A 27,405-nucleotide genomic window follows, 5' to 3' on the forward strand; every position below is an offset into this window, starting at 1 on the left:
ATGGATCATTTTGACCCCAGAGGCATATCTTTTATCATAGACAAAATGTGGTTTATTCAATTCTATTACATTTTTCATGACTTTGTCAATCAACTTGTTGTTAGTAAATCTAAATCATGGTTTAGTGTTTCTGTATCAATATGGACTTTTAACAAATTCAAATCCTTTGGAGTCATTTTGACCCCAGCCAAAAGCAGCTTTGATAAATAGGACGTTTATTTCAAATAAAAATCTAATCACATTTTATCATACACATGTTTAGCAGATATTATTGTGGGTGTAGTGAAATGCTTGTGTTTCTAGCTCCGACAGTGCAGTAATATCTAACAAGTAAAATCTAACAATTTCACAACATATACCCAATACACACAAATCTAAGTATTTGAATCTAGGTTTCTCTGTAGACATGGTCCATCCCACCAGAGGGTGGAGACACCTGCAGATACACAGTATAGTGCCTCCCATGTACTCTCCTAAGATTGGACTTTTCTATATCACGTATCACATGACAGTGTATAAACTTTGATTTGATCATGTACAAAACTGCGGTAGAAAAGTAAAGTATTCAGACCCCTTCACATTTTCCACATTTTGTTACATTACAGCCTTATTCTAAAATGTACTTTCCCCCCCTCATCAATCTACACACAATACCCCATAATGACATCACAATGCCCCATAATGACATCACAATACCCCATAATGACATCACAATACCCCATAATGACAGAGTGAAAACAGGTTTTTAGAGATTTTTGCAAATGTATTTACTTAGGTATTCAGACCTTTTGCTATGAGACTCGAAATTGAGCTCAGATGCATCCTGATTCCATTGATTATCCTTGAGATGTTTCTACAACTTGATTGGAGTCCACTTGTGGTAAATGCATTTGATTGGACATGATTTGAAAGGCAGACATCTGTCTATGTAAGGTCCCACAGTTGACAGTGCATGTCAGAGCAAAAACCAAGCCATGAGGTCCAAAGGAATTGTCCATAGAGCTCTGAGACAGGATTGTATCGAGGCACAGATCTGGCGAAGGGTTCCAAAAAATGTCTGCAGCATTGAAGGTCCCCAAGAACAAAGAGGCCATCATTCTTAAATGGAAGAAGTTTGGAACCACCAAGACTCTTCCTAGAGCTGGCCGCCTGGCCAAACTGAGAAACCGGGGGAGAAGGGCCTTGGTCAGGGAGGTGAACAAGAACCCGATGTTCACTCTGACAGAGCTCCAGAGTTCCTCTGTGGAGATGGGAGAACCTTCCAGAAGGACAACCATCTCTGCAGCACTCCAGCAATCAGGCCTTAATGTAGCAATGATTAAATTGTCAACATTTATTTCAATGGACAATTCAGTGAACTGTTCTGTGAAAGGTGTCGGCTAGAGATGACATGCAGGAGCTTGCAGGTATTTGTAGTCTTGCATGTCGTCTACTTTGACGCTAATTAGCATTTTAGAATCCGAGAGTAAAGAGAGACAAATATAGGCAACAGCTACTCTTCCTGGGGTTTATTATTGATCCCCATTAGTTCCTGCCAAGGCAGCGGCTACTCTTCCTGGGGTCCAGCTAAAATAAAAGCAGTTATACCATTTTAAAAACATTACAATAAATTCACAACACACTGTGTTTCCTCAGTCACCTTGACCTAGAGAGATTTACATGGTTATCAAAACGTCACACCACGGTGAGCCTAAACAAAACACAGCTCTATGGGGAAAATGAATGGTGGAAAAACGATGTGAACCATTTCCCTGTTTGACCTGTAGTTGTTATGGATATTATGACTCTGCAGAGCCCCACAGTGGACGTGTCAAAATATGTTACATTGGTAAAGCACCCTTTATTTAACCTCAATGTCATCTTGTTTTTACATGGCATTGTAGATTTTAACACATTGGATTAATCACGATTATAAAAAATAGTGCACTAACATTACACAAAGTGAACTCACGTCTGACAGTCCAAACAAAATCACAAATTCTCAGTCAAAAACACAAGTCAGAACACAGCCTCTCTATTCTCTCATGTGATTTCAGGTCCTCTGACTGGGAAAATGTCTTTCCACAATGAGAGCAGTGGTATGTCTTCTCCTCTTGTGTATTTGTATGTATTCTTTCATGCTCTTTCAGGTACCTTAACCGGGTAAATCTCTTTCCACAGTGGGAGCAGTGGTGCGTCTTTTTTCCTGTGTGTGTCCTCTCATGCTGGTTCAGGTTTCCTAACTGGGCAAAATGCTTTCCACAATGAGAACATTGGTAAGGCTTTTCTCCTGTGTGTATTCTCTCATGCTCCTTCAGGCTCCCTAACTGTGTACAACTCTTTCCACAATGGGAACAATGGAAAGGCTTTTCTCCTGTGTGTGTCCTCTCATGCCTTTCCACGCTCCCTAACCACCTAAAACTCTTTCCGCACAAGGAGCAGTGGTAAGGCTTCTCTCCAGTGTGTATTCTCTTATGTGTTCTCAGGCTCCCTAACTGAGTAAAACTCTTTCCACACTGGGAGCAGTGATGTCGTCCTGCTGGTTTGAACGTCTCAGGGTCTGGTTCCTCTGAAGGACTCTTCCTGCTGTCAGAAGGAGAGTCTGGTCTCTCTCCTGTCAAAGACAAACAGATTATTTAATTAACTAAACAGAGACCTGAATGAAACCTCCACATGATAAAACTTCCTATGACGTTTAATCTAGACTAGATCCCTCAATCACCTGAAGTCAGTTTTCACAAGCATTATTAAACCGACTTCAAAATGCAGGTCTCTGTGTGGTTCTTAGGATGTCCAGGCAGGTGATTCACTTCTAACCGAAGTCTTGCAGGTGTTTACATGGTTTTACACATCTGCCAGATCATCAAAAAATCGAATTTCAGTACCAGTGTATATATATATTTTTTGGGTACTTTTACACCTTTTTCTCACCAATTTCATGATATCCAATTGCAACTCCCCTACGGACTCGGGGGAGAGGCGAAGGTCGAGAGCCATGCGTCCTCTTTAACACGACCCTGCCAAGCCGCACTGCACATCTTGACACACTGCTCGTTTAACCCGGAAGCCAGCCACACCAATGTGTCGGAGGAAACACCGTCCAGCTGGCGACCGAAGTCAGCGTGCATGCTGACCGCCACAAGGAGTCGCTAGAGCGCGATGGGACAAGGACGTCCCGGCCAGCCAAACCCTCCCCAAACATAACGCTTTGTATTCAGGATATAAAGTTCATTTCTTTGCCACATTCTTTTGCAGTATAATTTTTTTGGCCACATTCTTTTGCAGTATTACTTTAGTGCCAACAGTCTCTCTATTCTCTCATGTGATTTCAGGTCCTCTGACTGGGAATGCTTCCTTCTTTTCACTCTGTCATTTAGGTTAGTATTGTGCAGTAATTACAATGTTGTTGATCCATCCGCAGTTCTCATATCACAACCATTAAACACTGTAACTATTTTAAAGTCACCATTGGCCTCATGGTGAAATCTCTGAGCGGTTTCCTTCCTCTCCAGCAACTGAGTTAGGAAGGACGCCTGTATCTTTGTGGTGACTGTGTGTATTGATACACCATCTAAAGTGGTATTAATAACTTCACCATGCTCAAAGGGATATTCAATGTCTGCTTTTTTTTTACCCATCTACCAATAGGTGCCCTTCTTTGCGAGGCATTGGAAAACCTCCCTGGTCTTTGTGGTTGAATTTGTGTTTGAAATTCACTGCTCAACTGAGGGACATTACAGATAATTGTATGTGTGGGGTACAGAGATGAGGTATTCATTCAAATATCACGTTAAACACTATTATTGCACACAGAGTGAGTCCATGCAACTTATTGTGTGACTTTTTAAGCAAAACCTTTACTCTTGAACTTAATTAGGCTTTTAATTAAATGTGTAAACATTTCCAAAAACGTAATTCCACTTTGACATGATGGGATATTGAATCCATTTTAAATTCAGGCTGTAACACAACAAAATGTGGGACAAGTCAAGGGGTGTGAATACTTTCTGAAGGCCCTCCTATCCCCCCACCCAGCAATCTAAAAGCATTCACTCCAAAAACTGCATCCCCCTCTTTCTCTTCCTCCTCCTCTTTCACTGAAACGTCTTTCTCTTCTTCTTTCACTGTAACAGCCTCACCCTCTACTTTTTGTTTTACTGTGACATCCTCCTCTTCCACGACAATGTTCAGCCCCAGAGCTTCTTCCTCCGTCCAGCAGACCTCCTCTTCTTTAACAGGAGGAGAGTAGCTTAGTGAACTCATGGTCGGGGATAATAGCTAGTTAGCATTAGCCTAGCGCTAGGCAAATTTAAGACATCTGCCTGACTAACAACGTAAATAAGAAAATAAATGGGGCAACTCGCTATAAAACAGAAGTATGTTTAAAACACATAGGCAAGTATGGACTGAAACAGTCTAAAAAGCTTGAACGTTTAGGCTACGTCGCCTAGCAAGCTACTGAAGTGACTGACTCGCTGTTGTTGTTGAAGTGTCCCGTCCACTAGATTATACGTCACACTGGCAGCATCGTTATCAGCTGACTGGAGTGGGTAACGCAGTATAAGGAAAAGTTTATTTTATTTCCTGACAAAAAAGGGTATTTTTAAAATGTATTTCACTAAATAATAATATTATATTGATACGTCCAAGGAAAGCATGTGTTGATTGACTAGTAATGAATGAGAATTTAAACTTTACATCTAACGCTGCATTTAAGTCAATGTCATATTCATTCAGTCAAACAAACGCTCTGCTGCCTAGTTTAACAGTGATCTACGTTCTATGAAAGCTGCTGGGAGCAAACTGCAGAGTAGCTAGAGGAAAACAAACCTAACTGTGCATCCTCAGGCCCTGGTATATCAACAGACTGCATACAAACCTAACTACATCCCCAGTCCCTGGTATATCATCAGACTGTATACAAACCTAACTACATCCCCAGGCCCTGGTATATCAACAGACTGCATACAAAGAGGCACTGAACACGAAAAGAAGAGCATTTACTTCACTGTACAATCTACCCCTTGATTCAGACCTGCCCCTCTGCTTCACACTGAGCCTCCCAGCTGCAGTTTCACCACATTCTCATTGACAACCCCAACATCTGTCTCTGAAATGGTCCATCAAATGAGGTCAACTACATGCCCCTTGGACCCTATTCCCATAGGACTCATACAATCAAAAATCACTAAACACTTTCTTAATTCAGGCAATAACAAGGTGTGGAGACCATCATAGTACAGTAGTGGAGCTAGTAGTGGAGCTAGTACAATAACAAGGTGTGGAGACCTTCATAGTACAGTAGTGGAGCCAGTACAATAACAAGGTGTGGAGACCATCATAGTATAGTAGTAGTACTAGTAGTGGAGCCAGTACAATAACAAGGTGGAGACCATCATAGTATAGTAGTGGGGCCAGTAAGGTAACAAGGTGTGGAGACCATCATAGTATAGGAGTGGAGCCAGTACAATAACAAGGTGTGGAGACCATCATAGTATAGTAGTGGAGCTAGTAGTGGAGCTAGTACAATAACAAGGTGTGGAGACCATCATAGTACAGTAGTGGAGCTAGTACAATAACAAGGTGTGGAGACCATCATAGTATAGTAGTAGTACTAGTAGTGGAGCCAGTACAATAACAAGGTGTGGAGACCATCATAGTATAGTAGTGGAGCCAGTACAATAACAAGGTGTGGAGACCATCATAGTATAGTAGTGGAGCCAGTACAATAACAAGGTGTGGAGACCATCATAGTATAGTAGTGGAGATAGTAGTGGAGCCAGTACAATAACAAGGTGTGGAGACCATCATAGTACAGTAGTGGAGCTAGTACAATAACAAGGTGTGGAGACCATCATAGTATAGTATAGTAGTAGTACTAGTAGTGGAGCCAGTACAATAACAAGGTGTGGAGACCATCATAGTATAGTAGTGGAGCTAGTAGTGGAGCTAGTACAATAACAAGGTGTGGAGACCATCATAGTATAGTAGTGGAGCTAGTACAATAACAAGGTGTGGAGACCATCATAGTATAGTAGTGGAGCTAGTACAATAACAAGGTGTGGTCACCATCATAGTATAGTAGTGGAGCTAGTACAATAACAAGGTGTGGAGACCATCATAGTATATTAGTGGAGCTAGTAGTGGAGCTAGTACAATAACAAGGTGTGGAGACCATCATAGTATAGTAGTGGAGCCAGTACAATAACAAGGTGTGGACACAATCATAGTATAGTAGTGGAGATAGTAGTGGAGCTAGTACAATAACAAGGTGTGGAGACCATCATAGTATAGTAGTGGAGCCAGTACAATAACAAGGTGTGGAGACCATCATAGTATAGTAGTGGAGCCAGTACAATAACAAGGTGTGGAGACCATCATAGTATAGTAGTGGAGCTAGTACAATAACAAGGTGTGGAGACCATCATAGTATAGTAGTGGAGCCAGTACAATAACAAGGTGTGGAGACCATCATAGTATAGTAGTGGAGCTAGTACAATAACAAGGTGTGGAGACCATCATAGTAAAGTAGTGGTACTAGACTGATTTGAGAAGAAATAGGGAATTATTTCTAAGTGCAAGGGTGCCAATATATTTGGCTGCAGCTGTATCCAATCAAAGTCATTTAGAAATGTCCAAATCATATATCAAATCAAATTCAAGGTTGGAGTGAAGAATAGCAAAATGAAATGAATCTATATAATAACTTAATAGATTAGAGTCCTGTCCAGGGGAAGAACTTGTACATCAAGCTGCCTCACACTACAGAAACAGGAGGTAGGCTCCTGTTACTATACTGTGGTACTGTATAGACTAGAGTCCTGTTACTACACTGTGGTACTGTATAGACTAGAGTCCTGTTACTATACTGTGGTACTGTATAGACTAGAGTCCTGTTACTATACTGTGGTACTGTATAGACTAGAGTCCTGTCCAGGGGAAGTACTGTACATCAAGCTGCCTCACACTACAGAAACAGCTCCTGCTACTGTGAGCCGTTCTGGCTCAGACAAGCCAAGGCTACTTACTTCCTTATATAATCATTTACATTTAGCAATATCCAAATCATATTATGAACAACAGAGGGTTTATACTTGTATACAATCAATCAAAGATAATAAAGAAAAACAAAATACACGTTCAAATATTGAATTGATTTTAGACATGATCAATATGAAAAAACAACAAAAACAGGCCTGTTGTTTTGGTCAGATTTTCATGTCTGATTTCATTTAAACAATATGATTTAATGTGCCAAACTAAAGCACTAATTTTCAGTCAAAAACACAAGTCAGAACACAGTCTCTCTATTCTCTCATGTGCTTTCAGGTCTTCTGACTGGGAAAATGTCTTTCCACAATGAGAGCAGTGGTATGTCTTCTCCTCCTGTGTATGTATTCTTTCATGCTTATTCAGATGCCTCAACCGGTTAAATCTCTTTCCACACAGGGAGCAGTGGTAGGTCTTATCCCCTCCTGTGTGTGTCCTCTCATGCCTAGTCAGGCCCTCTAACTTGGTAAAACTCTTTCCACACAGGGAGCAGTGGTAGGGCTTTTCTTGTGTGTGTGTCCTCTCATGCTGTTTCAGGTTCACTAAACCCCTCAAATTCTTTCCACACTGGGAACATTGATAATGCTTCTCTCCTGTATGTATTCTTCCATGTAATTTCATGGACTTTAACTGGGTAAATCTCTTTCCACATATGGTGCAATGGTAAGGCTTTTCTCCTGTGTGTGTCCTCTCATGCTGTTTCAGGCTCATTAAACCCCTAAAACTCTTTCCACAGTGGGAACAGTGATAAGGCTTATCTCCTGTGTGTGTCCTCTCATGCTGTTTCAGGCTCATTAAACCCCTAAAACCCTTTCCACACTGGGAACAGTGATAAGGCTTCTCTCCTGTGTGTGTCCTCTTGTGCCGATTTAGGTTCCCTAACTGGGTAAAATTATTTCCACAGTGTGAACATTGGAAAGGATTTTCTCCAGTGTGAATTCTCTCATGTGTTTTCAGGCTTCCTAGCCAGGTAAAAGTCATTCCGCATTTGGAGCAATGGTAAGGCTTCTCTCCAGAGTGTATTCTCTTATGTATTAATAGGTACCCTAATTCGTTAAAACTCTTTCCACACTGGGAGCATTGGAAAGGTTTTTCTCCTGTGTGTGTCCTCTCATGCCTATTCAGGTTCCCTAACTTGGTAAAACTCTTTCCACAGTGGGAGCAGTGATGATGTCCTCCTGTTGCTTTGGGCGTCTCTGGGCCTGATTCTGCTGATTCCCCTGAAGGACTCTTCCCTGGGTCTGATTCCCCTGAAGGACTCTTCCCTGGGTCTGATTCCCCTGAAGGACTCTTCCCTGGGTCTGATTCCCCTGAAGGACTCTTCCCTGGGTCTGATTCCCCTGAAGGACTCTTCCCTGGGTCTGATTCCCCTGAAGGACTCTTCCCTGGGTCTGATTCCACTGAAGGACTCTTCCCTGGGTCTGATTCCCCTGAAGGACTCTTCCCTGGGTCTGATTCCCCTGAAGGACTCTTCCCGCTGTCAGAGGGAGAGTCTGGTCTCTCTCCTGTCAAAGACAAACAGAGTATCTAGTTACTTAGTTGTCTCCTGTGCTGTACTGTGTGGCCAAACTGGTGAAACATATAAGTCTATGATTGGTTCAGATTGGATCTTGTTTGGGGGAGTTCATTAAAATAATAGCCAGTGTAAAAAACAGTGGTCACCAAGGCATTCCTAGTCAATCATCAAACATTTCTGTAAAAACCCAATGTGTTTTCTGTTTGCTGCAGCAGTATTCTTAAAATGTATGTGAAATTACATATATTTTCAAATATTAGTTTGATGAACCCGGCCTACAAGACCCAGTTTCATCACTGCCCTCTCCTGAGACTGAAAGCCCAGAGACTTGCACTTTGCCTGGGTGTGTGGTTTTGTCTGAGGGCTAAAATGAACATTCGAGGCCATCAAGCTACTATGCTCGGAGATAGTTTTCATTTCAACTGAGGTCGTGGCTACGATTCAGACCTGAATACTAGAGGTTTCTGATACTTTCAAAGCAGATTGAACTAATCTGTGAAACAAGACTGTGCTTGTTATGGCCTCACTCAAAACAACAGTTACACACCATGATGATTGCAGCACTTTACACCTGACTACCTCTCTGGAGGCTGACGTGAATCACTGCTGATCTGATAAAGGTGCAGGAGAGCTGTGTGAGCTTAGAGGGATTTTCTCACCGCAAGATCCTAAAACCGATATTACATTTTTGGCCAATACAGATATCCAATATTTTCCTTGCCCCAAAAAATGATACCGATAACCGATATTAAAACTTTTAGCGGCCTTTTAAGCATTCTAGTACAGTTAAATAGTTAACACACACACGGATGCAGCGGTCTAAGCCACTGCATCTCAGTACAAGAGGCGTCACTACAGTCCCTGGTTCGAATCCAGGATGAATGATTGGGAGTCCCACAGTAGTTGTCTGTTATTGGTGTAGAGTGGACGGCAAAGGAGAGGGATCCAATATGTGGATAGGAAGATACAAATTATCATTATTACTGGAAAATATTCATTTAAAATCCAGGAATTTCAAAACTTTACCTCTCTAGGTCAAGCCAGTAGGTCACAGAAGGTTGTATCTCTGTAGGTCATGCCAGTAGGTTACATCTCTCTAGGTCATGCCAGTAGGCTACAGTAGGTTGTATCTCTCTAGGTCATGCCAGTAGGCTACAGTAGGTTGTATCTCTCTAGGTCATGCCAGTAGGTTACAGAAGGTTGTATCTCTCTAGGTCATGCCAGTAGGCTACAGTAGGTTGTAACTCTCTAGGTCATGCCAGTAGGTTACAGTAGGTTGTTACTCTCTAGGTCATGCCAGTAGGTTACAGTAGGTTGTAACTCTCTAGGTCATGCCAGTAGGCTACAGTAGGTTGTATCTCTCTAGATCATGCCAGTAGGCTACAGTAGGTTGTATCTCTCTAGGTCATGCCAGTAGGTTACAGTAGGTTGTAACTCTCTAGGTCATGCTAGTAGGTTACAGTAGGTTGTATCTCTGTAGGTCATGCCAGTAGGTTCCAGTAGGTTGTATCTCTCTAGGTCATGCCAGTAGGCTACAGTAGGTTGTATCTCTCTAGGTTATGCCAGTTGGCTACAGTAGGTTGTATCTCTGTAGGTCATGCCAGTAGATTACAGTAGGTTGTATCTCTCTAGGTCATGCCAGTACGTTACAGTAGGTTGTATCTCTCTAGGTCATGCCAGTAGGTTACAGTAGGTTGTAACTCTCTAGGTCATGCCAGTAGGTTACAGTAGGTTGTAACTCTCTAGGTCATGCCAGTAGGTTACAGTAGGTTGTAACTCTCTAGGTCATGCCAGTAGGTTACAGTAGGTTGTAACTCTCTAGGTCATGCCAGTAGGCTACAGTAGGTTGTATCTCTCTAGGTCATGCCAGTAGGCTACAGTAGGTTGTATCTCTCTAGGTCATGCCAGTAGGTTACAGTAGGTTGTAACTCTCTAGGTCATGCCAGTAGGTTACAGTAGGTTGTATCTCTCTAGGTCATTCCAGTAGACTACAGTTGGTTGTAACTCTCTAGGTCATGCCAGTAGGTTACAGTAGGTTGTATCCAAGTGGAAACAATTATCAACCCAATGTGGAAAGTGTTGAATTTGGTCAACAACAAAATGAATGGCTTATTTGCTACATGAGGTTTACTTGATCTAACAGAAGTTTCGTAATGATTAAGTTGTTACGTGGACACGTGACATACTGACAACTTTGATAAAACACTATAGGATTTGTCTCCAGATCGCTATGCATATTCATGCTAGTATCTTAGCATCTCTCTCCATTGAATACAGGCGGTTGACGTCAACAACCCTCATAGAATATAAACAATAGATTACAATAATAAGATGTATCCACCAATCCAAAGACAGGATAGGTGGGAGATAGACAACCCACAGTGCAGCTTTGTGGACAACGACTCCCCTTGTTAGGACGGAGAGACATCTTGTCAGTATATCCATAATCTTTGGTGTAGCCAACCCAACTCTCACATGGCTCTATTGGGGGTCACGGTGTGTAGTAAAACATCACTACATTAAAATCACCACATGCCGTGGCCCCCAGTCTGCGGTCAGCAGATAGACCCTCCTCAAATATATATGTTAAGTCACTTTTTGGAAACGGAACGGAGAAAACAAGGGGTAGCTTGTTCTCTACGTCGTCTGATTCTAGACATATCAGTCATCATCCCAGGACCCTCCGTTGAAGAGGTATTGACGAGCCAACTCCGAATATCCAAAGTTAAAAACTAATTGAAGGCGGTACTTACTGGTGTTACTCAGATCTCCTGTCTCCTCCTCTTCATCTTCCAATGTGACAGTAATCTCTCCTTCCTTCTTCACTCCAAAAACAACATCATCCTCTTCTTCCTCTTGTTTAACTGAAACGTCTTTCTCTTCTTCTTTCACTGTAACAGCCTCACCCTCTACTTCTTGTTTTACTGATACATCCTCCTCTTCCTTCTCCTCTTTCACGACAATGTTCAGCCCCAGAGCTTCTTTCTCCGTCCAGCAGACCTCCTCTTCTTTAACAGGAGGGGAGTAGTTTAGGGAGCTCATGTTCGGGGGATGTTAGCTAGCTAGCTATCATTAGCGACTAGGCTAATGCTAACTTAACCAGCCAGCTACTATAGCTGACTAATAAAAAAATAACGTATTATTAAATTAAATAGGTTAACAAGTAGATACGACAGAAGTGTGTCTAAAACACAGTAGCTAATATAGACCGAAAGCGTATAAATAGCTTGAATCTTTCGGCTATGTTGGCTAGCAAGCTACCGAGGTGGTTGACGAGCTGTTTATGAAGAACCGTCCACTAGATTATACGTCACGCTGCAGCATCGCCTGAAAGACGCACATCGCCGTCTGCTGACTGGAGGGAAACGCAGTTGAGGATCAGATTTTATTTTCAGATAAAGATTATTTTTCATGGATTTAATTAAATAATACTATTATATTGAGACATACAAAGACAGGGATGTGTTGGTTGATTAGTGCGAATAAAACATGTTTACTACAGCACATTTAAGCCAGTTTCAATAAGTCAAACAACATCTAAATAAGTAGCCAGCTACTGTAAGTCTATACTGCTCCTACATGGTGTAACAATACATCATGTAGATGTATATAATGAACAGACTTGGTCTATACTGCTCCTACATGGTGTAACAATACATCATGTAGATGTATATAATGAACAGACTAGGTCTATACTGCTCCTACATGGTGTAACAATACATCATGTAGATGTATATAATGAACAGACTAGGTCCATACTGCTCCTACATGGTGTAACAATACATCATGTAGATGTATATAATGAACAGACTAGGTCTATACTGCTCCTACATGGTCTAACAAATGTTTGGGGTCACTTAGAAATGTCCTTGTTTTTTAAAGAAAGTCAAATTTTTTGTCCATTAAAATAACATCAAATTCATCCGAAATACAGTGTAGACATTGTTAATGTTGTAAATGACTATTGTAGCTGAAAACGGCAGATTTTTTGTGGAATATCTACATAGGCGTACAGAGGCCCATTATCAGCAACCATCACTCCTGTGTTCCAATGCCACGTTGTGTTAGCTAATTCAAGTTTATCATTTTAAAAGGCTAATTGATCATTAGAAAACCCTTTTGCAATTATGTTAGCACAGCTGAAAACTGTTGTGCTGATTTAACAAAGCTTTTGTAAACAGTGTTGTTGCATAACAATCAGGCAGTAGAACAACAATAGTCATCACCCTCTTGACCAATCTTCCCTCCCCTTAACATTGGGTGGATTCAGACCCTGCCAGTGTACCAGGTGGACATTGGGTTGATTCAGACCCTGTCAGTGTACCAGGTGGACATTGGGTTTGATTCAGATCCTGCCAGTGTACCAGGTGGACATTGGGTTGATTTAGACCCTGCCAGTGTACCAGGTGGACATTGGGTTTGATTCAGACCCTGTCAGTGTACCAGGTGGACATTGGGTTTGATTCAGACCCTGTCAGTGTACCAGGTTGACATTGGGTTTGATTCAGACCCTGCCAGCATGGCCAGAAATGTATTCCAAGGTCAGTAACTTATAACCACAGAACCACCCCAGACCTTTCATGCATGACTAAAACCACCTAAGTATTAGATTTACTGCCATGGTCTAGTATGTCACTGCATCAGACACCAGTCACAATGCTGGCTGAGGTACTAGTAAAACATGACATATTATTTCCTAACCATTCACAATGCTGGCTGAGGTACTAGTAAAACATGACATATTATTTCCTAACCATTCACAATGCTGGCTGAGGTACTAGTAAAACATGACATATTATTTCCTAACCATTCACAATGCTGGCTGGGGTACTAGTAAAACATGACATATTATTTCCTAACCATTCACAATGCCGGCTGAGGTACGAGTAAAACATGACATATTATTTCCTAACCATTCACAATGCTGGCTGGGGTACTAGTAAAACATGACATATTATTTCCTAACCATTCACAATGCCGGCTGAGGTACGAGTAAAACATGACATATTATTTCCTAACCATTCACAATGCTGGCTGAAGTACGAGTAAAACATGACATATTATTTCCTAACCATTCACAATGACGGCTGAGGTACGAGTAAAACATGACCTATTATTTCCTAACCATTCACAATGCTGGCTGAGGTACGAGTAAAACATGACATATTATTTCCTAATTGTAAAAAATTCCCCAATCTTTTAAAAAAGATCTGAAATGGCAAGGCTTTAGTTCAGTGGGCTTTTCCATTGTTGAGGAAAGCAGGGGAAGTGTTGTGAGTAACAGAACTGCCTACGGTGTGGGGGAAGGGAAGCTGCTCGCTGATTGGCTGTAGTGACAAGGGTCCCTCCAAAAATCTATCACTATTCCAACTCAAATTCTCCCCCAAATCTACCACTAATAGGCCAAGCCTCCACAGACCCTGTCTTGTATTGACAAACAGAACAAATCATTTCACATTCAAATATGTCATTTTAAATAGCTCAATTCAATCCAGCTGGGCCTTTTTAACACAGACAGTTGTTCCTGCTGTAGATGTTATGCCTTTGTACAGATCTAAGATCAGTTCTCCTCCACAATGCATATTCAGTACCGAACAATTGTTTGGACACACCTACAAATTCAATGTTTTTTCTTTATTTTAACTGTTGTCTAAGTTGGCCTTCCCTGTGGCTCAGTTGGTAGAGCATGGTGTGTGCAATGCCAGGGTTGTGGGTTAGATTCCCACGGGGGGCCAGTACAAAAAAAAAAAAAAAAGAATGCATGAAATGTATGCATTCACTACTGTAAGTTGCTCTGGATAAGAGCTTCTGCTAAATAACTAAAATGTAAATGTAAAAAATGTACAATAATAGTGAAGACAACACAACTATGAAGTAACTCATATGGAATCATGTAGTAACCAAAAAAGTGTTAAACAAATCAAAATATATTTTATATTTGAAATTCTTCAAAGTAGCCACCCTTTGCCTTGATGATCATAGCCAGCTTCATCATAGCGATGGATGGTTTTTGTGACTGCACTTGAAGATTCATTCAAAGTTTTTGAAAGTTTCCGTATTGACTGACCTTCATGTGTTAAAGTAATGACGGACTGTCATTTCTTTTTACTTATTTGAGCTGTTCTTGCCATAATATTGACAAATAGGGCTATCTTCTGTATACCACCCCTACATTGTCACAACACAACTGATTGGCTCAAATGCATTTAAGAAAGAAAGAAATTCCACATATTAACATTTAACAAGGCACACCTGTAAATTGAAATGCATTCCAGGTGACTACCTCATGGTAGATGATAGGAGATGGTCAAAAGATAAACGTTTTTTATTTTTTTTTAAGTCAAAATAAAACACAATAAAAAGTACATTTGAATGACACTAAGTGGCAGTGTTTTTACAACTAATGCCGGTTTGCCTGAGGCTGATGCCGTGCAGGAACACATGCATATTCACACACTCTCAATGAAACAAACACATACAAGAACACACACATACATGTAATAGTGCCAGACATGCACACAAACATATACATTTGGCATTGCTGTTATGATTTTAGTTGTCCTTGATGTCCTTTGTTTTAAATGTATTATTTTGTTTTATAATTTTTTTGCATTGTTGTTTGCTGTTTTCTTCTGTCTTTTCCTTTTTTCTCTTTAGTTCATTCTCTTGGTTGTTGGTGCATTGGGAGGTTCTTGGAGGTGGGGAATGGAATTAACTGTATTTTTTATTATGGGGGACTGTGGGAGGAGTCTCGAATGGTTGAGGGACAGCTATTGGGGAACTGTGGGGGGGATCTTGGAGGGTTGAGGAACAGCTATTGGGGAACTGTGGGAGGGGTCTCGAATGGTTGAGGGACAGCTATTGGGGAACTGTGGGGGGATCTTGGAGGGTTGAGGAACAGCTATTGGGGAACTGTGGGAGGGGTCTCGAATGGTTGAGGGACAGCTATTGGGGAACTGTGGGGGGGATCTTGGAGGGTTGAGGAACAGCTATTGGGGAACTGTGGGAGGGGTCTGCTAGCTGAGGTACGAGTAAAACATGACATATTATTTCCTAACCATTCACAATGCTGGCTGAGGTACGAGTAAAACATTACCTATTATTTCCTAACCATTCACAATGCTGGCTGAGGTACGAGTAAAACATGACATATTATTTCCTAACCATTCACAATGCTGGCTGAGGTACGAGTAAAACATGACATATTATTTCCTAATCATTCACAATGCTGGCTGAGGTACGAGTAAAACATGACATATTATTTCCTAACCATTCACAATGCTGGCTGAGGTACTAGTAAAACATGACATATTATTTCCTAACCATTCACAATGCTGGCTGAGGTACGAGTAAAACATGACATATTATTTCCTAACCATTCACAATGCTGGCTGAGGTACTAGTAAAACATGACATATTATTTTCTAACCATTCAAAATGCCGAATGAGGTACGAGTAAAACATGACATATTATTTCCTAATTGTAAAAAATTCCCCAATCTTTTAAAAAATATCTGAAATGGCAAGGCCTTAGTTCAATACTTATTTCCCTCATTAAAATGCAAATCAATTTATAACATTTTTGACATGCATTTTTCTGGATTTTTTTTTCTTTTTTTTCTGTCTCTCACTGTTCAAATAAACCTACAGTTAAAATTATAGACTGATCATTTCTTTGTCAGTGGGCAAACATACAAAATCAGCAGGGGATCAAATACTTTTTTCCCTCACTGTATATGCTCTCTAACATAGACAGTTGTTCCTGCTGTAAATGTTTTGCCTTTGTACAGATCTAGGATCAGTTCTCCTCCACAATGCATATTCAGTACCGGTCAATTGTTTGGACACACCTACAAATTCAATGTTTTTTCTTTATTTTAACTATTGTCTAAGTTGGCCTACCCTGTGGCTCAGTTGGTAGAGCATGGTGTGTGCAACGCCAGGGTTGTGGGTTAGATTCCCACGGGGGGCCAGTACAAAAAAAAAAAATATGCATGAAATGTATGCATTCACTACTGTAAGTTGCTCTGGATAAGAGCTTCTGCTAAATAACTAAAATGTAAATGTAAAAAATGTACAATAATACTGAAGACAACACAACTATGAAGTAACTCATATGGAATCATGTAGTAACCAAAAAAGTGTTAAACAAATCAAAATATATTTTATATTTGAAATTCTTCAAAGTAGCCACCCTTTGCCTTGATGACAGCTTTGCACACTCTTTGCATTCTCTCAACCAGCTTCACCTGGAATGCTTTTCCAACAGTCTTGAAGGAGTTCCCACATATGCTGAGCAATTGTTGGCTGCATTTCCTTCACTCTGCGGTCCGATTCATCCCAAACCATCTCATAGGCATAGTTGTGTTGTCTTCACAGTTAACTCTAATGAACTTATCTTCTGCAGCAGAAGTAACTCTGGGTCTTCCTTTCCTGTGGCAATCCTCATGAGAGCCAGCTTCATCATAGCGATGGATGGTTTTTGCGACTGCACTTGAAGATTCATTCAAAGTTTTTTAAAGTTTCCGTATTGACTGACCTTCATGTGTTAAAGTAATGATGGACTGTCATTTCTTTTTGCTTATTTGAGCTGTTCTTGCTATAAAATAGACAAATAGGGCTATCTTCTGTATACCACCCCTACATTGTCACAACACAACTGATTGGCTCAAATGCATTAAGAAAGAAAGAAATTCCACAAATGAACATTGAACAAGGCACACCTGTAAATTGAAATGCATTCCAGGTGACTACCTCATGGTAGATGATAGGAGATGGTCAAAAGATAAAAGTTTATTCTTTTTTTTAAAGTCAAAATAAAACACAATAAAAAGTACATTTGAATGACACTAAGTGGCAGTGTTTTTACAACTAATGCCGGTTTGCCTGAGGCTGATGCCGTGCAGGAACACATGCATATTCACACACTCTCATTCAAACAAACACATACAAGAACACACACATACATGTAATAGTGCCAGACATGCACACAAACATATACAGTTGGCATTGCTGTTATGATTTTAGTTGTCCTTGATGTCCTTTGTTTTAAATGTATTATTTTGTTTTATAATTTTTTTGCATTGTTTGCTGTTTTCTTCTGTCTTTTCCTTTTTTCTCTTTAGTTCATTCTCTTGGTTGTTGGTGCATTGGGGGGTTCTTGGAGGTGGGGAATGGAATTAATTGTCTTTTTTATTATGGGGGACTGTGTGAGGGGTCTCGAATGGTTGAGGGACAGCTATTGGGGAACTGTGTGAGGGGTCTCGAATGGTTGAGGGACAGCTATTGGGGAACTGTGGGGGGGATCTTGGAGGGTTGAGGGACAGCTATTGGGGAGCTGTGGGGGGGATCTTGGAGGGTTGAGGGACAGCTATTGGGGAACTGTGGGGGATCTTGGAGGGTTGAGGGACAGCTATTGGGGAACTGTGGGGGGGATCTTGGAGGGTTGAGGGACAGCTATTGGGGAACTGTGGGGGGGATCTTGGAGGGTTGAGGAACAGCTATTGGGGAACTGTGGGGGGGGATCTTGGAGGGTTCGGGTTTCACTAGATTGTGATCATGAAAAAGGAAACAATGACATACATTTTATATCACTATCATGCACACGCACCCTCACACATAAGGATGGCTCTGTTGTGGACAGACTGATACATGTTGGATAGTGTCTTGATGCTGTATTGTTTGTCCTTCATGTTATAATACTTTAATGTTACCCCTTCCTTGTGTTGTTTGTAATAAATAATAATATATATATATATTTTTAAATCAGTCGGGGTCTAAACTTACTGTTGAGAGTTAGAATAGAAGAATAGACCAGGTGTCATTTAGAAATGTGGTTGTTCATCAGCAGTTTTTCTCTTGGAATAATAAAGAGGAGGGGAAAAGTACATTCTACACAAATGACCTTCATTATATCAAAGAACAAATGTGTGTCTGAGGGGAAATTAACTTTCATACAGCCACAAGGGGTGAGAAGTTATACCAATATCAGTGGACAATTTGCACTGCTGCTGAAACACATCCCCACAGCATGATGCTGCCACCACCATGCTTCACCGTAGGGATGGTGCACATTTTCCTCCAGACGTGACACTTGGCATTCAGGCCAAAGAGTTCAATCTTAGTTTAATCAGACCAGAGAATCTTGTTTCTCATGGTCTGAGAGTCCTTTCGGTGCCTTTTGGCAAATTCCAAGCGGGCTGTCATATGCCTTTTACTGAGGAGTGGCTTCCATCTGGCCTCTCTACCATAAAGGCCTGATTGGTGGAGTGCTGCAGAGATGATGGTCCTTCTGGAAGGTTCTCCCATCTCCACAGAGGAACTCTGGAGCTCTGTCAGAGTGACCATCGGATTCTTGGTCACCTCCCTGACCAAGGCACTTCTCCCCCGATTGCTCAGTTTGGCCAGGCAGCCAGCTCTGGGAAGAGTCTTGGTGGTTCCAAACTTCTTCCATTTCAGAATGATGGAGGCCACTGTGTTCTTGCAGGCATTTTTTGGTACCTTTCCCCAGATCTGTGCCTTGACACAATAATGTCTCAGAGCTCTATGGACAATTCCTTTGACCTCATGGCTTGGTTTTTACTCTGTGTTACGTGTTACGTTTTTCTTGTTCCCCATTTTCCCCTGTTAGTGTGTTTGTGTCCTGGGCATTACAGGTGTACCGAGTTGTGGCTAACGATGGTGGGCGTGGCTGTAGCTGATTACAGAGAGGATATCTGTTTGCCGTGTGAGAAGAGAAGAAGAGAGGGGGAGAGAGAGAGGACACTTGTTTTTTGTTTGATTATTTGTGTTAATTTCTTTGTTTGTGTTTCAGCCTGTCCTCCTGACGTACTCCACCCTACCTAGGTCCTGGAGAAGGGAAAAGGTAGATCTGCCCATGGGTGTACATTCCCACATAGATAACCCATTCTTTTATACACTAGGTTAGCCGGGCGGGTGTCACCCTTGTATTTTCTTGGAACCAGGTAGGACAGTGGGTTAGGGTTTAGAGTGTGTTAGGAAGGATTAGGTGTGTAGAAGAGGAGGGACCTTTTGTTTATTTTCCTTACTTGGACCCCGATTCCACACATTACCTTCTCTGGTTGTGGTTGTTTTGTTGTTTTCCTACTGATTCTTTATGGGTGTTTTTATATTGTTTATGTAATTACTTTACTAAACATCCCCTGAGGGCTAACATTGAGTTCTGGTTATTTTTGCTCATTGCACCCCACATTTCTTCCCCTTTCATCTGGTTTACCTGGTGTGTTTAGGCCCAGGCATTTACATCTCCTCCTCAGACCAACTACACCCAAGGGGAGAACGTAAGAACACCTCACTAGAAGACTAGAATAACTAGCTGTTGCTACAGAACGAGACGACCAATTCACAGTTAGTCTGTGTCTCGTTCTCCACACACGTACACAAACCAAGATCACGTGTTTTCTATATACACAAGATAGTTTGACTATATAAGGCTTCTGTATTCCTTGTGTCATCGAGCTCTTGGCCTTCCACCTCAGAGTGTAGGGCTGACCAGCTACATTATTGCAATTCTTATCAAATAATGGTTGATTGTTTGAAGAAATGACAGTCTCTCCTTATTGGTTAGAATTTCCACCACAATGTTAGACCAGACTCATAGTACAGAATAAATGACTAACTGCCCGGTTCAACGTCTCACCTCATACTGTATTGGAGCAGCAGCAGCAGACTGCCCAGTTCAACATCAGTTCACCGTCTCACCTCATACTGTATTGGAGCAGCAGCTGACTGCCCAGTTCAACGTCAGTTCACAGTCTCACCTCATACTGTATTGGAGCAGCAGCAGCAGACTGCCCAGTTCAACGTCAGTTCACAGTCTCACCTCATACTGTATTGGAGCAGCAGACTGCCCGGTTCAACATCAGTTCACCGTCTCACCTCATACTGTATTGGAGCAGCAGCAGCTGACTGCCCAGTTCAACATCAGTTCACCGTCTCACCTCATACTGTATTGGAGCAGCAGCAGCTGACTGCCCAGTTCAACATCAGTTCACCGTCTCACCTCATACTGTATTGGAGCAGCAGCAGCTGACTGCCCAGTTCAACATCAGTTCACCGTCTCACCTCATACTGTATTAGAGCAGCAGCAGCTGACTGTCCGGTTCAACATCAGTTCACCGTCTCACCTCATACTGTATTGGAGCAGCAGCAGCTGACTTGATCGTTGATGTTAATCATCATGTTTGAATCTGAGAGTAAATAGAGCCGACTACACTCTAAAAATGAAGGGTTCAACTGGAGTTGTTCTCAGATCCCCTAAGAACCGTAGGGTTCTTGGTCAATGAAAAACAGCCCCAAAAGGTTCTTCAAAGAACTTGTTAGAAGGTGGGTTCATCGAGGAACCTCCGTTGTTGCTGGACTTCTTCCGGGAACTTCGCAATTACAACTGAAAACGATGGTGACAAGTTTGGATGCGACAACAGTTAAAAAGGTTAAGTTGGGTTGATGTTTGGCTCTGAATATGTCTCGAAATCATTTATTATAATAATATAACATACTAATAATGAATAACGAAGACAATGATGTTTTTCTGTGAATATCTTCCATAACGTTACTATAGTTAATGAACGTAAATATTAGAAAGCCGGGTTTGACCGTCGGCGTTGTATGAGCTACAGTACAGTACCGTTAGCTAGCTAGTTAACGTTATGTACTAACTAGGCACAACTAGGTTTGGATTATTCCCTCAACTATATTCTTTCCCATATATTGTATATCGTTTCCATAAAGCCAACATGGCTTTACACTCATTAATGTAAGTTTCCAATATAGAGCAGTTCTCACTTTTGTGATAATGAACTAGCTAACGTTAGCTTCGTTACCTAACTAACTAACTAACTAACTAACTAAGGACGGTGACCTGTCCTGCTTCTCACTCATCTCATCTACCCCCCCCCCCCCGAATTCAGGCCTCAAATGTACGGAGATTTGCTTTATTTCAATTGTAGTACCTGGACGTTTTATAGTTACATCGTTAGGGTAACTTAACCTAAAGTGGACACACTCCCATCAGTTTCTGAGACAACTGCCCAGACTTTGTAGACAGTTTAATAATGCTTATACCTCATCTTTATCAAATGATCCATTAAAGATACCAACTCAAAACCGACATTCGTCTACATATGGGTTGTTTAAATTGTATCTAATTATATTCCGAGTATTACTTTATCAAATCTCTACTAATCGATTATACACACATACAATTCATCATATTTTCATATATTCACAGAATCCATATAAAACGTAAGAAATTCTCAGGTAGTCACGACAACCATTCCACTTGCTTTTTCAAGGACTCTCCACAGCTACGAAGCAGCTCTCCAAACCTACTCACAGCAGAAAACGGGGTACAGGTTTAAAATAATTACATGTTTAAAACAATTACAGGGGCACCTTACTATCTTATACTATATCATAAATGGTCTTAACTAGTAAACACAGATTCTAGGTTTCATACAGCTCACAGATAGCTGGCTCGCCACTCTTAACACCTCCAAGGTGCCCCCCTCACTCAGGAAAACACACTGAGCCTACGAGGCTTTTCTAAAAATTCCACTTGTTTCGCTCACCTCATTCTTTATTTTTAAACTACGTTCGAGATGTGGTATCCACTATATATTCTATACTGATGGTATCCACTGTATATACTATACTGATGGTATCCACTATATATACTATACTGATGGTATCCACTATATATACTATACTGATGGTATCCACTATATATACTATACTGATGGTATCCACTATATATACTATACTGATGGTATCCACTATATATACTATACTGATGGTATCCACTATATATACTATACTGATGGTATCCACTATATATACTATACTGATGGTATCCACTATATATACTATACTGATGGTATCCACTATATATACTATACTGATGGTATCCACTATATACACTATACTGATGGTATCCACTATATACACTATACTGATGGTATCCACTATATATACTATACTGATGGTATCCACTATATACACTATACTGATGGTATCCACTATATACACAATACTGATGGTATCCACTATATACACTATACTGATGGTATCCACTATATACACTATACTGATGGTATCCACTATATACACTATACTGATGGTATCCACTATATACACTATACTGATGGTATCCACTATATACACTATACTGATGGTATCCACTATATACACTATACTGATGGTATCCACTATATATACTATACTGATGGTATCCACTATATATACTATACTGATGGTATCCACTATATATACTATACTGATGGTATCCACTATATATACTATACTGATGGTATCCACTATATATACTATACTGATGGTATCCACTATATATACTATTCTGATGGTATCCACTCGGCTCGCTGCCTCTCAGATCAAAGGTGGGTCCATCTGCTCCGTTCCCGCAGTGTGGTCTCCCTGAGATCCCAAGTTAGAGGGATCCCTGGTGCACCATTTACCCAGGTCACCAGGAGCGGTCACCAAGTCAAGATTCACATCCCCATCGCCAAATGTGGTGGTTAATATCAAATGAGACAAACTTATCACACAAGTCAGAGTTATTCTTAAACTAAATCTTTATTCACTTATAAGGGAGCAGGTCAATACAACACACATATAAAGTCAATCAATTGGGTGCCCTATGATAATGATGGCTGGTCGAACAATCACCCCCAGATGATTCGTTGAGAGATGAATCAACCCCAGATGATTCGTTGAGAGCCCCGAGACAAAAGTACAAAGGTCTTTTACAGCCAAGATACACCCCTTTTAACCTACATGACCAACAACAGATGTATAGAACGGGTCACAAGGTTAAGATTTGTATGAAAGATACTTATAATTCTCAGCAGACAGTATCTGCTGTAAAAACAGTACTCTTTGTGTAGAGACCAGGGTCTGGCCCTGGGGTCATCTCTCCCTGGTACCATATAGAACAGAAACATTAACTCATGCTCTGGAATGCAGTCTCTTTAGGTTTTATCACCCAAAAGACATTGTAAATCTCCTGACAGTGTTTTCTCCCAGAGGCCCATCCTCAGTAGAACACAGACACAATAGTTCTAAGAACCCTCTATTCTGTTGCATAAAACAACCATTTGATGCAATAAAAGTATTATAACATAATCTTGCAGTTTTGCTCACAGTGTCCACTGAAAGTTGACTAGTAACAACAACTGGGACATAAAAGACACCCACCATGAGACCCACTAAATCTGCCCAAGAAGAGGCAAACAAAAGAAAAACCCACACCAAACTCAAAGACAGGAAGCAAACCAAAAAGGTGGAGCAACTAAAGGTGTTGACTCTCCACATGTATCAAGACAACTGGAGCACTGGGCCAGACACTCTTAATTAGAACCTGGACCAGCTCAGGTGAAACACCTTCCCACTAACGAGATGGACAAGCCAGCACAGGTGTAACACATACTGACTAACGAGGTGACACCAATCAGTGCGTCCTACGTGCTAACGAGCTAGACGTGCTGACGGGCTAGACGTGCTGACGGGCTAGACGTGCTAACGAGCTAGACGTGCTAACGAGCTAGACGTGCTAACGAGCTAGACGTGCTAACGGGCTAGACGTGCTAACGGGCTAGACGTGCTAACGAGCTAGACGTGCTAACGAGCTATACCTGCTAACGAGCTAGACGTGCTAAAGTTCAACCTCAAAACATAAACGTTAAAACCAAAGCCTGTTGAACAAGTTTGCTCACCACCAACAGAAAACAACTTCCATTTCTCATTATAATCAACTACAATGCTTCACCTTCTACAATATAAACATGGTGTCTACTGGCTGTCAACAATTAAAAACAAGAAAAAAAAACTTATTTCTAAATAATAATATACAATAGTATTATTTGTTTCTCCTTTTTCTTTCTATAGAATCCTAAATCCCACTAGCTTCTAGAACTCTCGTCTCCTTGGAACGAGCCCAAACAAAACTCATCTCCAATACGGAAAAACGTGCAGTCAAAATAAATAAAGATCCATAGCAAAGCACTAGCTAAACGCAAAACACAAATCTTATATCCATTTGGGGGGGAAATCAGGTTGAACCTGCTCTTGAAACTAACACAACAAAACAAAAAACATATGGAAATGGGAGATATCTTTTACCTCACTGGTTAGAGGACAACCTGCAGAAGAAAGTCAGCTACATTTTGGAGTGATGCATTTCAATTTAGGGGTCCCTAAACAAAGGAACACAACACTTATTTGTCATAACTCATCGATATCATGTTGAAATCAATTGTGCCGAGAGGAGGGAGATGAGGTTGCACGTCCTGTTAAAACTAACAGCTCAAAAACCATCTGGGATATAATGTGTACATCACTGGTTAGAGGACAACTTGTAGAAAACAGCAAGATACATTTTGAAGTGTTGCATTTTGATTCCAGTGCGTCACCAACGTGGTAAGTGTAACACAGCTCTTTTTGTGTTAGTTACTGTTTGTTAATTCACATAAATAGTAACTCTTCCATTTCAGAGCCTGGATTTTCCCCCTGAGGCTAATATCCATATCATGTTGAAATCAATAGAACAGGGGACAAACGTTTAGGGTTCTACATTGTGACATCACTAAAATATTCCTTCTACAATGTTAAAACATTCTACATTGTGACATTATATCATTGATATCATGAAACAACTCATTCATGTATTTTCTGATGTTTGACGAGATGTCTTTTACCGGAGAATCTCTTGTCACACTGATCACAGCTATAAGGTTTCTCTCCTGTGTGTGTTCTCTGGTGTCGAGTCAGACAGCCAGATGTAGTAAAACTCTTCCCACATTGACCACAGCTATAAGGTTTCTCTCCTGTGTGTATTCTCTGGTGTAGAGTCAGATGGCTAGATGAAGTAAAACTCTTCCCACATTGAGTACAGCTAAAAGGTTTCTCTCCTGTGTGGATTCTCTGGTGTGATATGAGGCTGGTTGACCTAGTAAAACTCTTCCCACATTGACCACAGCTAAAAGATTTCTCTCCTGTGTGGATTCTCTGATGAATTATAATGCCTGATGGGGAGGTGAATCTTTTCCCACAGTCAGAGCAGCAGTGAGTTCTCTTCCCTGTGGATCTCTGCAGGTGTTTCTTGAGGTGTTTTGATCTGGAGAGACAGCCAGATGTAGTAAAACTCAACAACTCTTTTTGTGTTAGTTACTTTTTGTTAAATCTCATAAATAGCCAACGTGTTATTAAGTGTAACACAACTCAACACAACTTTCAATTCAGAGAATTTTTCCCATGCTGGGAATAATGTGTACATCCCTGGTCAGAGGACAATTTGTAGAAAACAGCTCGCTACATTTTGAAGTGTTGCATTTTGATTCAAGTGCGTAACCAACATGGTAAGTGTAACACAGCTCTTTTTTTGTTAGTCACTTTTTGTTAAATCACATAAATAATACTCTTCCAATTCAGAGCCTGGATTTTCCCCCTGAGGCTAATATCCATATCATTTTGAAATCAATTGATAAAGAGGCAAACATTTTGGCTTCTACATTGTGACATTATTAAAATACTCCTAGTACAATGTTAAAACATTCTACATTTTGACATTAATTCATTGATATCATGAAACAACTCCTTCATGTATTTTCTGATATTTGATCTGAGATCTTTTATACGATTCTCTCTCTGGTCACAGCTAAGAGGTTTCTCTCCTGTGTGTGTTCTCTGGTGTTGTACCAGGCTGTTTGACTGAGTAAAACTCTTCCCACATCAATTAGAGCTATACGATTTCTATTCTGTGTGTGTTCTCTGGTGTACTGTCAGAAGGCTAGATGTAACAAAATTCTTCCCACATTGATCACAGCTAAAATACTTCTCTCCTGTGTGTATTCTCTGGTGTACTGTCAGATCACCAGATTGAACACAACTCTTCCCACATTGAGTATAGCAAAAAGGTCTCTCTCCTGTGTGTGTTCTCAGGTGTATCTTCAGATGGCTAGATTGAACAAAACTCTTCCCACATTGATCACAGCTATAGGGTTTCTCTCCTGTGTGTGTTCTCTGGTGTGATATCAGGTTGCTTAGCTGAGTAAAACTCTTCCCACATTGAGTACAGCTAAAAGGTTTCTCTCCTGTGTGTATTCTCTGGTGTAGAGTCAGATTTCTAAATACAGTAAAACTCTTCCCACATTCATCACAGCTATACGATTTCTCTCCTGTGTGTGTTCTCTGGTGTGATATCAGGATGCTTAGCTGAGTAAAACTCTTCCCACATTGAGTACAGCTATAAGGTTTCTCGCCTGTGTGTGTTCTCTGGTGTGATATCAGGCTGCTTAGCTGAGTAAAACTCTTCCCACATTGATCACAGCTAAATGGTTTCTCTCCTGTGTGTGTTCTCTGGTGTGATATCAGGCTGGTTGAATGACCAAAACTCTTCCCACATTGATCACAGCTAAAAGGTTTCTCTCCTGTGTGTGTTCTCTGGTGTATCTTCAGATGGCTATATTGAACAAAACTCTTCCCACATTGATCACAGCTGTAAGGTTTCTCTCCTGTGTGTGTTCTCTGATGAATTTTAATGCCTGATGAGGTGAATCTCTTCCCACAGTCAGAGCAGGAGTGAGTTCTCTTCCCTGTGGGTTTCTGCAGGTGTTTATTGAGGTGTTCAGATCTGGAGAGACTCTTCTCTGCCTTGTCAGCTTCATGATGTTGTTGAGGCTCCCCAGAGGATCCACGACTGTCCCGTCTCTCTCCTGTGTGAACAACAAAGTCAGACAGATGGTTAAAGGCCCACAACAGTAGAAATCCACTGTAAAAGGGGATGCCAACAGCGTAGCCATGATGTTGTAAAACAATTGACGTCTAAT

General features: G+C 41.0%; 1 protein-coding gene across 1 annotated transcript; it reads right to left on the reverse strand.

Moving 5' to 3' along the window:
- Positions 1 to 1,816: 1,816 nt before the first annotated feature.
- LOC115149591 (zinc finger protein 135-like) lies at positions 1,817 to 27,112 on the reverse strand (the record flags this gene model as incomplete). The annotated part of the gene is made up of 3 exons (XM_029692546.1): positions 1,817 to 2,593; positions 11,299 to 11,331; positions 26,452 to 27,112. Coding segments are annotated over 3 exons (1,302 nt in total), but the record flags the coding sequence as incomplete, so codon positions are not given.
- Positions 27,113 to 27,405: the final 293 nt, after the last annotated feature.

This window comes from Salmo trutta, chromosome 15 (assembly GCF_901001165.1).
Source record: "Salmo trutta chromosome 15, fSalTru1.1, whole genome shotgun sequence".
Classification (NCBI taxonomy): Eukaryota; Metazoa; Chordata; class Actinopteri; order Salmoniformes; family Salmonidae; genus Salmo; species Salmo trutta.